The 19,037-nt window shown below is 40.9% G+C and overlaps 1 protein-coding gene across 7 annotated transcripts in view; it reads right to left on the bottom strand.

Annotated features, from left to right (window-relative positions):
- Nbas (neuroblastoma amplified sequence) overlaps positions 1-19,037 on the bottom strand; it is a 368,280-nt gene that overhangs the window by 283,553 nt on the left and 65,690 nt on the right. For all 7 annotated transcript variants that reach the window (XR_003950086.1, XM_011243895.2, XM_006515215.2 and 4 more), the window contains exons 20-22: positions 17,893-17,997; positions 17,418-17,554; positions 962-1,045 (exon numbers count right to left, since the gene is read on the bottom strand). Coding sequence is in view for 6 of the 7 variants with exons in the window: in XM_011243895.2 (XP_011242197.1) it covers positions 962-1,045; positions 17,418-17,554; positions 17,893-17,997 (326 nt within the window). In the remaining variant the exon portion in view is untranslated. The remainder of the gene's footprint in view (positions 1-961; positions 1,046-17,417; positions 17,555-17,892; positions 17,998-19,037) is intronic.

Raw genomic sequence — 19,037 nt, 5'->3', positions numbered from 1 at the left:
CTGATGATTAAGGATGTTGAACATTTTTTCAGGTGTTTCTCTGCCATTCGGTATTCCTTAGGTGAGAATTCTTTGTTCAGCTCTGAGCCCCATTTTTTAATGGGGTTATTTGATTTTCTGGAGTCCACCTTCTTGAGTTCTTTATATGTATTGGATATTAGTCCCCTATCCGATTTGGGATAGGTAAAGATCCTTTCCCAACCCGTTGGTGGTCTTTTTGTCTTATTGACGGTGTCTTTTGCTTTGCAGAAGCTTTGCAATTTTATGAGGTCCCATTTATCGATTCTTGATCTTACAGCACAAGCCATTGCTGTTCTATTCAGGAAGTTTTCCCCTGTACCCATATCTTCGAGGTTTTTCCCTACTTTCTCCTCTATAAGTTTCAGTGTCTCTGGTTTTATGTGGAGTTCCTTAATCCACTTAGATTTGACCTTAGTACAAGGAGATAGAAATGGATCGATTCGCATTCTTCTACATGATAAGCGCCAGTTGTGCCAGCACCATTTGTTGAAAATGCTGTCTTTCTTCCACTGGATGGTTTTAGCTCCCTTGTCAAGATCAAGTGACCATAGGTATTTGGATTCATCTCTGGGTCTTCAATTCTGTTCCATTGGTCTACTTGTCTGTCACTATACCAGTACCATGCAGTTTTGATCACATCTGAGGCTTTTCTAACTGCAGTCTTTAAAAAATAAGAACTAAAATTTATCTAAGAATATATCTTAGTGAAGAGTTGTGATAAAGATCATAGCTTAAACAGTTCTCTTTTAACAACTGGTATTTTCTCATTAAATTTTTAATATATCCAAAGTAATTAAGATTAGTTATTTCAAAACTCAACTAAAATACTCTGGACTAATGAATAACATCACATAGGACTTCATGTATCAGTTTTTTATAGGGCCATCTATTGACCTATACTACAAAGAAAGGAAGACGCCTTGTGCTGGTTCATACTAGCCTGCATTCCAACTCCTCGCACCAGTCTTCAGCTCGGTGTTTATGCTCAGCCCAAGGGATGATTGTCAAGGAGTCATTGTTCCAACTACAATTAAAAAACAAAACAAAAACACCTTAGCTTTTAAAATACAAACTACCTAGCTTCCATAATGCATAGGACTAGAAATAAATACAAGGTATAGCCATGAAGATTATTGTTCATGCTACTCTAAGTGGTACATGATAGAGTGGAAACAGTACATACTTTATATAAAACAGTGCTCTTTTTTTCATCTTTAAACTATTTAAAAGGAAAAAAAAAAGCAGCAATGAGTTAAAGGATAACATGAGTGTGTGTTCACTCACATGCCTAAAGGATGATCAATAGCCTGCACTGTATGTTTCCTTTCAATCCATCCCAGTCCTATCTATCTGAGATTCCAGTAACTATGGAAACAGTCTATCTGTCATCCTAGTCCAGTAGGTCACTAGCTCCATGGACATACATTCACCACTAAAATAAGACAGTGGATGACTACTAAGAAAGTTAGTTTTAACTTTGTTTATTATGAATGTCAATTTAAAGAGCCACATACAACTATATGCTATCACCAATCCCCAGAATCCATTTAAAGGGAGAAGTCGAGAACTCACTCCACACAATTGCCCTCTGATTGCCATATGTATAACCGTGTACACACACATGCACAAATAATGATATATGTTTAAAAGAGTCAGTTTAAGTGAAAACAGAATGAGTGAACACAACATGTTAATACAGAGAGCCGTTTGCTATAAATCATCAGTCACAGAAAACAGAAGCAGTGTAGGGTTTTAAACATTGTCTGCAGAGTCCTCTTTAGCTCTAACAGCCACAGATCCATGTAAAAGATAGAAACATGCTCAATTCAGAATAAAGATGAAACTTTTTTAAAAAGAACTTTGAATAGCCTGGCTTATGCACGTCAGTGAAATGCTTGGGTTTGGGTTTGGGTTTGCTTTTGTTTTCACTTTTCTATCTGTGAATTGTGACTATCAGTTGGGGCACTTTCCTTAAATGTATCACAGCCCCACAGCAAGCACCAAATGCTCTTCTGTTGAGCCATGAAACAATTTCTACACAAGGAAGACTCCACAAACTGGGAAATGACACTGGTAAAGAGATTGGTCATCATATGAAAGGAACAGGAGAGAACTAGCGGGTTCGGCAGTGGAAGCAGATCTCCTGAGGTCAGGGAAGGAGTGGAAATGGCTCAGCAACAGCATTGTGCCAGCGGATGTTGCTGGAACAAATCAGCCAGAGTCTAGATCCTCCAACTACTAAATAAGCTCGTCAGATGCTATGCTAAAAGCACAGCTTTTCAACCAACACATAATAGACCAGACTAGTAAACCCAGTGTCAAAGACACACTGTGAATGTGTTTATGCTCAGATTTGTAAACTTTAGAAAGATTCAGATGCTGACACAGGGCAAAAGCCCTAAGTATTATACTATTCATTTGTCACCAAATAGACTATTTTATTTCCTTTCATGTCAGAAGTATTTTGTTGCAAACTGCTGCAATGGGAAGTGAGAAAGATAACATTTTGGATGGAGATGATGATAATGCCCACTCTGCCAACTCAACAACAAATTAGTGCAGTGAATCGAGAACGAGGAGAAAAAAATCCATCTGGGCAGCTATTATAACTTTTCCAATCAAAGCAGACACGGTTCCTTAACCTACAAAAATGTTTTCAAAAAGAATTTCAGAAAAAATACATCACAAGCTGCTATTTGTATTTTCCACACTGAGAATATATTAGAGCCAAGAGTTCTTACTACAGTGATTAGTAAGGGCAGGCCCTCAGCCAGGCGAGATTAATGTACAATGTACTCTAGGAAACTGTAAAACACTTTTATGGGTCTTTTTTGAATAAGATGGCTAAGAAACCTATTACTACAATAAAAATAAGTTCTGCTCAGAGGCCCACACTGAAAGGTAGACCTAGAAAGCCCTGTTAGTAATGATGTATTTCACTTTACTATCAAAGCAAAACTAGCTCCACTCCTTATCACTGATGCAACGATCAGGAACAACACTCGCAACATTTACTGAGCTCTCACTATGGCCCAAACGGTACACAATGCTTTTAATTAATGTGCAATACCTCCCCTCAGTCCTAGCAATCTAGCAAAGGCAGCTATATTATTTTCTTTACCTTCCAATGATTATACATATACATACATATACATGTATATGTATGTATGTATGTGTGTGTGTGTGTATATATATATATATAAAATGTCTAGTCTAAAAAGTAAATTTTGATAAAACATGATTTAGTTTCATATCTGATCACCAGTGTTTACACAATTAAAAAAAAAAAAAAAAGTCATGCATGGCTACAGGCACATCTCTTAGACACCTCAGGCAGGGGCACCTTGAATTCAAAACTACCTGAACACCGAGTGCATCCTAGGTGATCTCCAGCTAGATAGAAAGAGTCTGTCTCAAAGACCCAGACACGGCAGGCGGCACCATTCCCTAGGCTAGTATACTGGATCTTAGGATAACAAGGAAATGAACTGAGCACAAGCATTTATTGATCACTTTCTGCTTCCTGATTGTGGAGTCAATGTGAGCAGCTGCCTCAAGCTCCTGCAACCTTGACTTCTCGGCCATGGTGGGTTGTACCTACCGATTCAGAACCAAATAAACCATTTCTCCCGTAGGTTGCTTTTCTCAGAGGGTTTTATCATAGCAACTCCAAAAGTAACTATGACAGCAGGGATTGTATTTATTTTGTCTACTGCTATATCCTTGGAAACTAAAACAGTGCCTGGTACTTAGCAGACTCTAAGCAATATGTGATTACTGAGTTAAATAATTAACAGAACAACAAAGACTTAAAAAGTCTTCTCATGAACAACATAAAAATTCAGAACTATAATATGGCAACAAAAAGAATGGTCTATTCATAATAAAAGACATGTCAATGACTGATACAGGACAATAGATCAGGGTGAGGCAGGGAATGACACCCTCATCTTAAACTGATGCAAGGCAAAGCTACACAGCTGGTTCAGAATGCCTGGGAGCATAAGTGCTTGGAATATACGTTTATATTGGCTTTAAGGATAGGTGGACATTTCACTGTAAGCCACTTGGGGAGGGGAGAACAACAACAGATTCATCTCTGAAGCTCACTGCTACAGTTCAGATGGAAAATGACCCCGTAGGCCCATGCACTGGTACATTTGGTCCCCAGTTAATAGCAACTGCTTGGGGAAAGCATAGAACCCTTTAGGAGGTAGGGTCTGCTGGGGAAAAAAAAAGTGGGTGATGCATCTCTGTCTCTTTCTATGTGTCTGTCCCCTTCCTCTTCTCCACCATGATAAGCCCAGCTACTGCATTCATCCCCACCCACCATAACGCAAGCCAGAATAAATCTTCCCTCTGTGCAGTGTTTCTAGTCAAGCTTCTGGCACAGTGATGAGGAAAGCAACAGCCTAGCCATCCTTCCCAACTCACAGCAACTTACTCGTGCACACGACAAACGGAATGAGATTTAGGAAACTACAGTAACCCTTCCATTAACTGTGCTTTCCTCTACACTTCTAACCATGGAAGACACTCGCCAATGAGTCATGTGAAATTACAGTTCAAATCCCACTAGAAATCCTACTGCTGCTACCTGGGACGGTAAAAGGGCCAGCTAAGCATGGAGCCAATAAGCCAAGCTCTGGAACACAAAGTTGCACGTTCGTACACTTTCTTTGTTTCATCTTACTCTTTTTCATACTCCATTTGAAGTCCAAAACTTAAATACATCATTGCTACTGAAAAAAAAAAAAAAATACAACTAGTAAGCTGAAATTTTCTCGTTACAAAGCAATGCCTGCTTTTGTTTGACTTTTGGATTCTTTGTATTAAAGCCTTGTTCGTATGTTTTCTGAATAATTAACTATGCTGGTTTCATTTCAAGGTAGCATTTATCTGTCAGCAGAAAGGCAATGCTATAATAAGTTCTATTATAGTCAATAATCCTCTCACCAAATACTTCTTGCACTAAATATAAATGTTTTCTTTCGAGCAAACAGTAGGAGAAACAGACTTCCAAAAGTTCTTTTGTCCACCCTATGTACCTTAGAAACAAAGGCTGAGAAGACAGTGAATTGCTAATTGCTACCTCTCATGCATTGGTTTCAAGATGTGGACGTCTATCTCTTTCTATCATGTAGCAAAGAAGAAAATGTACTAGCAAATAAACCCTCCAAAGTAATGATAATTGGGGTCCACATGTGTAACTCCATTGGGGTTGTCATCACTAAACAAGTCAAGTTGATCGTATACCCAGCTGGAACACGTCACAAAGCTAGTTACCACACATGGCACCAAGACAGAAAAAGACCTGCCCAAAGGCATTACTCCCAGTCAGGGCCTACAGAAAACTGAATTAGTACTTAGAAAGCTCCTAAATGACTCCAGCACACAGTACATGTTCAGTACTAACCTTTATGAACACATTGTTATTTTTCACACCAGCAATAAGGTTTTTCCTAAATAGCAAATACAAGATACGTATGATTTTAGTTAACATTGCAAGATCTACTGCATGATAAGCTATAACACCATATTGATAATTTCCCAAAAAGGCCTGGTCTCCCTAACCAATGCTTAAAACCATGTATAAAAATGAGGTTTTAATTTTGAAATGACTTGAATATTTCAGAGTACTAGTTTGGAAAAAAATCATTATAGTTTAAGGAAAAGCCACAAAGTCCAATTGGATATCCATTACCAAATTTCCCAAAAAAAATCAGTTATATAATTAAGACTGTTCTATATAAGATGATTAATATCAACAAACCAAGGAACAACAAAGGAGAAGAGAAATCACTAGAATAAAACTAGTATCTTCTCACTTGAAAAAATGTTCAGCATCCTTAATCATCAGGAAAATGCAAATCAAAACAACCCTGAGATTCCACCTCACACCAGTCAGAATGGCTAAGATCAAAAATTCAGGTGACAGCAGATGCTGGCGAGGATGTGGAGAAAGAAGAACACTCCTCCTTTGTTGGTGGGATTGCAAGCTTGTACAACCACTCTGGAAATCAGTCTGGCGGTTCCTCAGAAAATTGGACATAGTACTACCGGAGGATCCAGCAATACCTCTCCTGGGCATATATCCAGAAGATGTTCCAACTGGTAAGAAGGACACATGCTCCACTATGTTCATAGCAGCCTTATTTATAATAGCCAGAAGCTGGAAAGAACTCAGATGCCCCTCAACAGAGGAATGGATACAGAAAATGTGGTACATTTACACAATGGAGTACTACTCAGCTTTTTTTTTTTTTTGAGACAGGGTTTCTCTGTGTAGCTCTGGCTGTCCTGGAACTCACTCTGTAGACCAGGCTGGCCTCGAACTCAGAAATCCGCCTGCCTCTGCCTCCCGAGTGCTGGGATTAAAGGCGTGCGCCACCACGCCCGGCTACTCAGCTATTAAAAAGAATGGATTTATGAAATTCCTAGGCAAATGGATGGACCTGGAGGGCATCATCCTGAGTGAGGTAACCCAATCACAAAAGAACTCACACAATATGTACTCACTGATAAGTGGATATTAGCGCAAACTTTATATGGCTTAGTACAGGGGAACACCAGGGCCAAGAAGTGGGAGTGGATGGGTAGGGAAGTTGGGGGGGGGGTGGGGTAAGGGGGACTTTTGGAATAGCATTTGAAATGTAAAATAAGAAAATACCTAATTTTTTAAAATGTGAAATAAATAAATAATTCATTAAAAAAAATAAAACTACCATTTCCACCTTCAGTCAAATTAAAAACAAAAAAACAAAAAACCCCTCGCCCTCTACTGTGAACAACTGCTTCACTGGGAGCTCCTCAGCCTCACCATGAGCTCTCCAATCTCACTGTCTGTTCCTCAGCCTCATCGGGAGCATCCCAGCCTCACTGGGAGCATTTCAGACTCTGCTGTGGTCAACAGTAGCCCTGTGAGTACTTTGTCTGTGAGCACTGTTACCATCCACTAAACACCACAGAAGTGCTTGGAACTGGAGTTTCCAAAAGTACCTGGCTAGACAGACAGGATCAGCCCCACTGAACTCTAAATTAGAAAGCAAGCCGCCATCTTTCCACATCCTCCACCAGGTCATGAGCCAGTCTACATATGACATGGGACTTTTCCATAGTTTCCATGCACAGTACCCAAAATTTTAAGAATACATGAAATGGATACACAATGAAGCAAAACACTTTAATGTATGTATGAATTTGATTCCTGATAGAATGCTATTTCTTATTACAAATATAATGTTTAAACAGATTTGCCTATATCAAAAATTGGAGAAAGTGTCTCCCAGGGTTATTTATATGTTAATTAAATATAGTAAGATAAAGACAAACTGCTGTTACTGACAAGTATTTACATATTAATGAAATCTTGACTAGCAATGGCATTGTGTGATCAAAAAGAATTATTGGAACCATTTTCCTGAGGCAATTTAGCCATTCAGATATGTTCCACTCTATTTAAGGATTCTATGTTCTAAAATCATTGGTAAGGTCACTCAAGTTTATAAGAAAATGAATAGGGAAAGAAAAGTGTTGTCTCCGTGAAAAGTCTAATTTTGTGGCTATCCATAGCACTAGGTCTATTGAGTCCATCTTTTTAGGGGAAGACATCAGCTTAAAAACAAACAAGCAGGGTGGATATGCCTCTCAAACAACTTCAGCTTCAAATAAAAACAGAATCTTCCTCCTAAGTCACTCAAAAACAGTAATGCAAATAGAATGACTTGTTAATCCCAGTCTCAGAGCCTGAGTCGTGACTGCCCCAGGAATGTTTGATATTAATAATCCCTTTTTGCTTATTTCAAGAGTATGCAATGAAAACTGTATTGCATAAGGATACAAATACAAATGTTCAAACTTCAGTCTTGAAATATTTGATAGGAAAAAATAAATTAGTTATCCCACACTAATTTTTAAGTAATTACCAGCATCCCAGACAGGTAGCATCAGCAATACTGACACAGTGCTTATGCTGCAACATTTAGTTGAAATACTAGTTTTTATCTTCTTAATCAGAGAAATTGCACCAAACATATTTTCCCTTTTGCCGCAGACCCTCTGGGCCCCTTTGTCTGCGTGGAACGGGTCTCTAGTCGCAGGTGGGCAAAGCGTTGGATGAAATGACTGACAGATGCACACAGGAGAGGTTGTGTAGAATCTGAATGTAATCTGTCAAATCGAGCATCAAACTTTTTATACAGAAGAAGATAGGGAAGTTGGGTGACACACCAATAAGGTACAAAGAGGTTACTTGATTCTTACACAAAACAGAGGAATACAAACACAGAAGGTCTGACAGGAACCACCTGGGATAGAATTCATTGTTAACAACTGGGATCAAAAAGAGCTCCACCTAAGGTCCACTTAATCTTAGAAGCCAGGGTCAAGGGCTTCGAGCCCTTGTCATAGTTCCTATTTTAGTCTATTATATAGTCCACCTTCCCCCCTAGGCCATTGTAAATATGTGTGTATGGGTGTAACTCAGCTATCTATAGTTCTAAGTATCTACTCTGGTTCCTCCTTAGGTCTCAAACTTCCTTCTTCCTTGATGATGGTAAACTCCTGTGTAGGGCAGTGACTTAGCTTTTATTCAAAGTGATAGTGTAATACCAGAGGCAATTCTGAATGTCACTGAATAGGCAAAATTCCTACTGAATTCCAAGCCCATAGTCAGCTCAAGGACTGTCTAGGACATTGGAACACTGGCAAAGGCTTAACTATGTCAGAATTCAATCTTAAAAGGCACTTATAATAAGATAATACTAAAAGAGAGCACGTGGATCCATACACCAGACTAACTCGGGAATAGGGTATGAGTATATGGGTATATAAGAACGCCAAAACTCCAGGAGGTGAGCTTCCATGAAACTCTGCCTCATGAGCGCTTTCAGGCCTCACAGCCTGTCAAGCTGACTCGACAGGCGTGCGTGGCACCCTTTAAGTAATAGGAAGACAAAAATGAATCCAGACAACATCTTAAGTATCCACCATCACAGCAGATGTACAAGCCTACTATCCTTCCAGCCAGACCCACAGCCAAGATGTTCTCCCTGATATCTTAGATTCAGAAATGGCTAGCATTTATTTATTTTTTTATTGGATATTTACTTTACATTTCAAATGCTATCCCCTTTCCCAGTCTCCACCCCCACCCCCGCTGGAAATCCCCTATCTCATCCCCCCTCCCTCTGCTTTTAGGGTGTTCTCCCACCAACCCACTCCCTTCTCCCCACCCTGGCATTCCCCTACACTGGGGCATCAAGTCTTCATAGGACCAAGGGCCTCTCCTCCCATTGATGGCAGAGAAGGCATCCTCTGCTACAGCTCCTTCAGCCCTTTCTCTAACTCCTCCATTGAGGATCCCAAGCTCAGTCCAACGGTTGGCTGCGAGCATCCATCTCTGTATTTTTCAGGCTCTGGAGCCTGATATAGCTGTCTCCTGAGAGGCTCTGCCAGAGCACAGTCCATTTATAAAGAGTGGTCCTCTCTACTGACAGTTGCCTCAGAGGCCACTGCTTAAGACAAACCCAAAGCACAGCCACTATACTCTCTGCTCACAGCAAGAGAGGGACAATCTATATAAGGGGGAGTGGAATCAGGAGATAACTGATCAAAGTTTAGTTCTTAAAGGAAACAGTATTTCTATGTTTTTCTTGAGAATCAAAAAGGAAAAAAAAGTAAAATGTACTGTGATCTTAGCATAGGCACAATTTTATTACAACACTGACGATATGGAGAGGACAGTCACAATAAACCTGGGGGACACAATAACCTTTTGAAAAGTTCAGGACAAATCATTGATAGTGGAAACACTAGGCTACCTAAAACATAAATAAGCTAAGATTTCATACTTCTTTCTTGAAAATTCATTTTTTTTCTTACTGTAGCCCAGGCTACCTCAGACTCATGGCACACATTTTCTATTCATCAGCTACCAAGAGCTGCAATTACAGACATAAGCCACTAAGCCAGTTGCTCATTCATTCTAACCGGGGATTATTTGGAGACATCAATAGACAGAACCCTGCTGAGTACATGAGCAGGCTCAGATTAAATACTTATCCCAGCCATCCCTTTACCACTCAGACGGTCCACAACCACATGCCAGATTCTCAGGGCTTAAGTCCAAACCTTGCCCTCTCCAAGGAGCTTTTTCTGATCCTCAAGAAATTCTTTTCCTGATTCCTTTGCAGGGGAAAACAAACTCTCCTATCTCCAGCCTTATCTGTACTCCTCATGTGAATGAATCCTTTAAATTTGTATTATGTCTTATCATTTATATGTGTGTGTGTGTGTGTGTGTGTGTGTGTGTGTGTGTGTATTTAGGCATGCGGCTGCCATGACTCAAGTGTAGGGGTCAAAGGACAACATGTGGGAGTGGGTTCTCTCCTTCCATCATGTCAGTCATCAGGACTGACAAGGGCCTTTACCCACATAGCCTTTTGGTTCAACCCATACGTTCATCTTATAAAGATTATTAACTCGGCATATCAATATCTATCTTGCTAGCCTTCTCGATTAGATTATAATTAATCTGGAGAAGAATATACTGGATTCATATTTCTAGCTACACCTACCAAAGCTAATATAATGCCTATTTATAAAAAAAGAAAACTAGCTAAGACATTTACTTTTTGTAATTCAGTCTCAACTAGGAATTATTCCCCCAAATAATCCCTAGTCGAGAATGAATTGCATAAATCATATGTAATTCAAGTTTTCTTTAGACTGTCTTTTCAAAGGAAATAAAATAATTCAAAAATCCTTGATTTTTACATCAGTCTCACATATACTCATGACTAGGTATAAATTTCAATGGAAAAAAGATTAAAACTAAAAAAAAAATAAGAAACTCCTGTGTATCATTAATATATTCTTTATGGCAAACAACTTTTTATAATAGTTATAAAACTATAAAATTATATCTACAGACACCAAGGTTTGGATCTAAGCCTTGAAAATGCAGTGTGTGCCTTTGGAAAGTCTGAGTACGAGAGGGGCAGCTGGAGTGCGTACGAAATAAGGGTGAAGTGTGGAATGTGGAAAGACCTCTTGTTGCTTTCCTAGGAAATAAGAGCAGTGCTTTACACTCTGATGGAATCTGCCTAGAGTCAACGCTGACGTCATTGGAAATGTTTCAACTGTTGCATTGCAGAGAACTGCAGATTACTATTAATGATACAGTGAGAGAAGCTGTATAAATCATTTGGAGTCAAGGTTATTGGTCCATACCTACAACCCCAGCTCTCAGGAGGCTAAGGCAGGAAGAACACAACTGAGGCTAGCCTGAGCTGCACAATGAAATCGAGGCCATCAAAGACCACATAGCAAGACTTTGTCTCAACTTTCCCCACCTAACACTATATTAATGATTTAAAATATACAGTTAATCAATTTAACTTAAAATATAGGTAAGTCAATTTGACATAATCAAATCTGTCCTAAAACTTCTCACTTAGTCACCTTTACATTTAGCCTTGATAATATGACATGTAAATTGTTAGGGAACTAAACAAAAATAGAAATCAGAAGAAAAAGGGAAACATCTGCAAAGCTGTAGCCATTCACAGCCCTTCTGCATGGCACAGCACACTTCCAGAGTCAAACCTTCAACTGCCAAGTGATCTCACAAGATTTCCATAGTTATAGACACATCCCCTGCAAGGCTGCCACAGAAAGTTCCCTGGATCATAAGAAGAAAGACAATAGACATCCTATTCCATGAACAAAGTCCCAACACTCAAACTATAAATACTTTGGAATAATAATACAAAATAAATATTCAGTCTATTCTTGCAGCTATTCAGGAATATATCATAATGAACATTTTTATTAACTAGTAAACATGTTAAATAATTTCATATACTTAAGTAGAAAACTTACTTCCATGTGTTAAAAGTACAGGAAGAGGCTGGAGAAATGAATGAATGAATGTGTGTGTGTGTGTGTGTGTGTGTGTGTGTGTGTGTGTGTGTGTGTGTGTGTGTATGTGTATATATACACATACATATAGGCAAAATACTTGTACATAAAAATATCAAAATAATAATATTTTTTTAAATTCTAGCATATGAGGTCTGTGTACAATGTTGTAATCTTGGAAGCCTATTCCTATGATGCTCATTTTCTCTGCAGGATGCTTCAGCCATGTCAAGCCTTTTGGTAGTGAGACAAAATGCTACCATCTACAAAGTCCATGCTAGAAAACTATACCTTCAGTTTATATCTCCCCACCAAGAGAATCTCACAGCGTTTTAAGCATAAGTTGGCAATTTTCTGTGGTTGTAGTCACAACTATACTTGGGGCACATAAACACAAAACAGCAGTCATCCAGTGAGATACATCAGCTCCCATATCCATGAATACTTCTCAATGGCAACCAGCTTCCTCTTCTAATCCGTACATCAGATGCCATTCCAACCATTCCTGGAATATCAAGTTTCCATCAGGTTTCTGTGGCCCTCCTCCTTCTCTGTCCTAAAGCTCACAACCTGAAAGTGTCGTGATGCTGGCTTCTGAATGGAAGGAAGCTCTTCTGTTCCTGCCAGCGCCGTGGTTTAGCAGTATGTTGCATGCATCAGTCCACACAAATGCTTGATTGGCTGCTTACTTTCCATCACTGGACCAATGCCTCTAACCTCATTTCTCTAACATGTCCTGCACTTTCTAGTTTCTTTGATGATCTGCAGAATGCAAAGACTTTTAATAATGCATGTTCCATAATACACCAGAATTGATAACTCACTATTTTCTTATTCTGGAATATGTGCTCTTATATGTATTAATGAGATGGAAATCCAGACTAACAGAACACAGGAATTCTTTATTTTCCTTCCAATGTTTCTGAAAATGAACTTAATCCAGTAGGAAATCTAGGCCACTAAGTATTATACAGTGTCTCAGAGGTACAAAAGGCCAAACAAACCTTAGTAGAGAACTAACTCTCTGTTAATAACTGCCAACAGCGGGCACTTGGGCACTGTCCTCTGTGGCTTTTTCATGTACCTGTGTTGGTTAATTTTGTCAGTTTGATATAAGCTGGAGTCATCTGAGAAGAGGGAAGCTCATTTGAGAAAACTCTCCCATCAGAGTGGAGAGTGGTGGAGCATTTTCTTGATATTTGATAATTGATGTAGAACAGCTCTGCCCATAGTGGCACCGTCATCCATGGGCAAGTGTTCCTTCAGTACGTAAAAGGCAGGCTGAACAAGCCAGCAACCAGAGTTCTTCACGGCTTCTGCTTCAGGTCCTGTCTCAAGGTTCCTATCCTGACTTCCTGGGATGGTGAACTACAAACTGTAAGAGGAATAAATCCTTTTCTCCCCAAGGTATGTTTATTCCTGGCTTTTATCACAGCAATAGAAATGCTAACTAAGATAGCACAGCCCTTGCTACCTTCCATACCACATCAGGAAGGACTAAGGCTGTAGTCAGGTCATTCACAGGCGAGAAGCCCGAAGCCACTAAGAAGATAAAGCAGATTCTGAGTTTTAGGTGCCCTCGGCTGTTACTTCCACAGACAACTAAGTCATCCAGTTACTTTTTCAGCAGTCATCATTCTGAAAAGATGTCACAGGAAAAATAACAAAGTCTAGACAAAAATAAAGAAAATTATTTAAATGTTCTACAGATACTCAAAATTATAAAAAATAAAATGTAATGAGTATCTCTATTAAGCAAACAAAGATCCTACAAAGACTCTTAAGAAATGTCACTTTGCCCAGAAACTTAGGACACCCAAGATATACAATTTGCTAAACGCATGAAACTCAAGAAGAACGAAGACCAAAGTGTGGATACTTTGCCCCTTCTTAGAAATAGGAACAAAACACCCATGGAAGGAGTTACAGAGACAAAATTTGGAGCTGTGACGAAAGTATGGACCATCTAGTGATTGCCATATCCAGGGATCCATCCCATAATCAGCTTCCAAATGCTGACACCATTGCATACACTAGCAAGATTTTGCTGAAAGGACCCAGATATAGCTGTCTCTTGTGAGACTATGCCGGGGCTAGCAAACACAGAAGTGGATGATCACAGTCAGCTATTGGATGGGTCACACGGCCCCCAATGGAGGAGCTAGAGAAAGTACCCAAGGAGCTAAAGGGAACTGCAACCCTATAGGTGGAACAACAATATGAACTAACCAGTACTCCGGAGCTCTTGTCTCTAGCTGCATATGTATCAAAAGATGGCCTAGTCAGCCATCACTGGAAAGAGAGGCCCATTGGACTTGCAAACTTTATATGCCCCAGTACAGGGGAACGCCAGGGCCAAAAAGGGGGAATGGGTGGGTAGGGGATTGTGGGGGTGGGTATGGGGGACTTTTGGGATAGCATTGGAAATGTAAACAAGGAAAATACCTAATAATAATTAAAAAAAAAAGAAAAGTTTAAAAAAAAAGAAATGTCACTTTGGGGCTTTAAAATCAGAGTATAAAATGTAAATATTGTAGCAAAAATGACAAATAGGTAAGGTAGCTGATAAATAAAGTGATATAACACCTGTAACAAAGAAAAATGTAACTTCAAAGCTTTACACAAGTGACATTTCATCAACGTCAAACATACCTGAGGATTTAAGAGAGATGATATACATCACAAAACAGGACACTTTGCAGCCACAAGACTGATAAAAGTTGGATCTCTCAGAACTGGCTAATCAGGAACTAGAAAGACAGCCCAGTGGTTTAGAATACTCACTGCTCTCACACAGGACCTCGGTTCAGATCCCATCGCCCATGTCAAGAAGCTCATAATTGTCTGTAACTCCAAGAGATCAGACACACCCAGCCTCCAATGGCAAGCACACCCTACACATACACACAGCTCTACCCAAATGAAATGAAAAATAATTCTTTGCAAAACTACTGGCTGACCAGAACCATCCCAGCTTGGCCAGTGCAGCGTCTCCTCTACAGGGAAGATCTGGGCTTACGTGCTGCTGCCCACTATGATGAGCAGTCACAGTCACTTCAGCACCTCTCCTGAGTCTTTCCAGTTACCCCACCAAGAGCAGTCTGGTTGAAGTGGAACAGAAGCAGGCTCATGGGACTGACAAACAGATGCTACAAGCAAGGGCTAGACTGCCAGACCTGGCAAGCAAACTGTATGGTCCTCAAAACCCTTCAAATAAATACTGGCAACTTTACTTAGGACACTTTCTGGAAAAGAATAGCAATATATACAATCTGCCCATACAAGATTCCAGATAATGGAGTACCCACTGTCTAACCCATGATCCACCCACTCTGGTCAAAAGACAAAAACTCCAGCCTAAGAGCCCATTAAGGGATAGCGTGGCCACACAGGAGCTGCGCTCAGGCAAGGTCTCAGTCACACTCAATTCTGCTTGGTACATTACTTTGTTCTGCTCTGTTTCAATCCCTCAGCCACTGTCTCTCTAAGACTGTATCCCCCAAAGGGCGCAGGCTAGCCTGGGGACGTGGCCGCCAGTCTCAGTCCTCAGTGCTGGAACTGACTTGGCTCTGTAAGTGTGCTGCTCTCTGGTGTTCTGCTTCCACTCTGCCTGGAGCTGGAGCTGGAGCTGGAGCTGGGGCTGGAGCTGGAGCTGGAGCTGGGGCTGGAGCTGGAGCTGGAGCTGGGGCTGGAGCTGGAGCTGGAGCTGGAGCTGGAGCTGGAGCTGGAGCTGGAGCTGGAGCTGGAGCTGGAGCTGCTGCCCTCTCCCCTGTGCTTCCTGCTCTCCCGTCACTCACTTGTTTCTCTCCTATTTTACCTCTGTTGTTTTAATATTAATCCCTACTTATCCTTAGCTGATTCTCTTTTCATTCCTACACTCTGTAACTAAGAAATCACTACAAGCCATTCTCTTTCATACACATGGAGCTTCCTCCAGTCCCCTAAGCACACTTGTAGCCTCTTATGTCAATGGAAGGATCAAATTTACACAGTCACTCTTGTGTTGTCATTAAGAAAAGCGAGTGTGCCTGTGTCATGCTGGCCTATAATCCCAGTACTCAGGAGCCATAGAATCAGAAGTCACTGCATGCCCGAGGCTGTTCTGCATGTTCTGGAGGCTGTCTGTAAGGTGAGTTCCACTCAAGCATGAACCCTTAGTGAGACTCTTATCTCAAAAACCAAAAAAAAAAAAAGTAAAAATAAAATAAATAAAAGTAAATATTAGTCTCCAGGAGATCACGAGTGATACATGACTCCCCCAACAAGTGGAGAGGGAGCTGTCTCTAACTCCTGTCTGTGGATCTTGTTCCTGTAACTGGGCTGTCTTGTCTGGCCTCAGTGGGAGCCGATGAAACAAGTCCTGCAGAGACTTGATGTGCCAGGATTAGGGATGCCCATCACTGGGTATCACTGGGCTTACACTCTCAGAAAAGAAAGGGAGGGAGGGCATGTGGGCGGGGACAGTGATCAGAAGGCAAAATGAATTAATGGGGAAAAAAAAGTGGTAATTCTAGGACCTGATGTCCACACAGGCTTAGGGCACAGATGCCCTGCTGTGACCATTTATCAGACATCCTAGCTGTGACATAAAGAGTACTAGTCTAACTAGTGTACTCTGAATTCCCCTCCGTGTCTCTGGGATTTCAGTCAGAGAAAGGGCTGTGCAGCAGCAGAGGATGCAGACACAGCAGCGTCACTAGTCAGTTTCTAAAAGAGATAACTAATTCCAGCATGCACTGTTAGCCCAGGCATTGTTTTTAGTCAGAAAACAAGTCATGTGAAAATGACCCTATTGATATGTTTATAAAAAGATAAAGAGAAAGGAGGGGGGGAGATATGTTCTATGGGGGTGTGGTGAGGTATGGGGGAAGAGGATGTCTCAGCAGGTCCATGCCAAGGCATCCCTTCCCCCTGAGGGACCAGCCACACAATGGCTATAAACTCTATAAAACAGTTTTTTCAAGGCATGGGGAGGGGAGTTAAGAGGATAGTAGAGGCAGAGAAGGCAGAGAAGGCAGAGAAGGCAGAGAAGGCGGGAGGAGAGGAGGAAGGGAGGAGAGGGGAGAGGGGGGGAGAGGAGAGGAGGAGGGGAGGGGAGGAGGAGGGGAGGGGAGGGGAGAGGAGGGGAGGGGAGAGGAGAGGTAGTAGAGGCCAGACAGGAGCACATGAAGAGAGGGGGAAAGGGAATGGGGAAGGGAGGGAGGACCGAGTGGGAGCAAGAAGGGAAGAGGAAGGGACAAGCAGTCCCTTTTTATAGTGGGTCAGGCCTACCTGGCTTTTGCCAGGTAACTGTGGGGTGGAGGTAAGACAGAATGCTAACCCCTGTGTTCATAAATATATTTTTGCTCATTTTAACTAAGTTTTAAAAGGTTATTTTTTAAAATGCAAGGCGTCTACATTAGACACAGACACACGCACACACACATATGTATACACATACACACAACCATAACTGATAAAACAGAGTAACATACCAAGCCTCTGGCAACAAAACAGCATATTCGTGTGGAGAGGTGGTTTCTGGGAAGTTAGAGAGGATGGCAAGGCGATGAGGGAGCAGATGAGAGCCGTGGTATGTCAGCAGGATTTCCAGGGCTTGGACATTACTCTCCTGTGGAAATGCAAGGCACAAGTGTCTACTATGAGCCTTAGAAATAAAGGGCTGATGTTTATGACAGCATTCAAAACTTGACATACAGTTTTGATGAGTTGTTTTGAAATACGCTTCGTTTTTCCTTATTTTCATTTTTTTCAATCTAACACTATAAAATTATTTATTTTAAAACTCTAATGGTGAAATTTTTAAAATATAATTCCATTTTCTGTACAGTTGTTAATATTATAACAGAAAAGAGAGTGTAACAGTGTATGCATGCACTAACATTAACTACACAGCTCAAAGATTTAGTGTTAATAACCATAATTACTCTATTTGCAAAAAGCAATTACCCGAGCATACGTTCTTGCTGAGAGAACAATATTCTGACTTCTGAACTTCTTAAAAAATTCAGCATCATACCTCTGTTCAGATGCATGTGGCGCCCCTAGGATTTCCTGAGGGAAACAGTGACAATAAATAGACTTCCAAATATGGTGACAAGAAAATACGAATCCCTTATACTGCCTGCCAAAATAAATAAGACCCAAAATAGTTTATTCCAACTATCAACTGTTAACTAAAGCACTTTATCTTTTTAGGAGCTATACTTGTTATAAGTGTTATTAACACTTAAATAGATAAAATGGTAAAAATTAAATTGATCTCCATAGGACAACCCCAAACCACCTGATAACAACATATAAACAATGATTGCCATGGCTACTATTATGGGTACCTACCACGTCTATGTGAAAACGCCGGGTGAATTTGACTCCTGTTACAGGAGTGATGGTAACTGCAAGGGACCCTTTCATTCACTCGGAAACACACATGGACTGTGCCCAACACATCCTAGGGGCACTTGGAGAAGCACTGGAGATACCGCCAACAGTACACTTGCCCTGCCTTCACATAGCTTACTGCCTACTAAGATGTGAACCAAGTGTATCTTTTAAAGCATGAGGGCAGCACCAGAGACCTCTGAGCATATCAGATGATATGAGGAAATTGCTGTGAATTTTGTTAGAAATAATAATGTCATCGTTCTTTTTTAAAGTCCAGAGACTACCCCATTTGGGCATCCATCCCATAAACAACCACCAAACCCAGACACTATGGTAGATGCCAACAAGAGCTTGCGGACAGGAGCCTGATATAGCTGTCTCCTATAGAGGCTCTGCCAGTGCCTGGCAAATACAGAAGTGAATGCTTACAATCATCCATTGGACGGAGCACAAGGTCCCCAGTGAAGGAGCTAGAGAAAGGACCCAATGAGCTGAAGGTGTCTGAAGCCCCATAGGAGGAACATCAATATGAACTAACCAGTACCCCCAGAGCTCCTTGGAACTATACCACCAATCAAAGAAAACACATGGTGGGACTCATGGCTCTAGCTGCATATGTAGCAGAGGATGGCCCTGTCGGTCATCAATGGGAGGAGAGGCCCTAGGTCCTGTGAAGGTTCTATGCCCCAGTATAGAGAAATGCCAGGACC

Source organism: Mus musculus, chromosome 12, assembly GCF_000001635.26.
Source record: "Mus musculus strain C57BL/6J chromosome 12, GRCm38.p6 C57BL/6J".
Lineage (NCBI taxonomy): Eukaryota > Metazoa > Chordata > Mammalia > Rodentia > Muridae > Mus > Mus musculus.
This window is presented reverse-complemented; position numbering and strand designations above follow the sequence as displayed.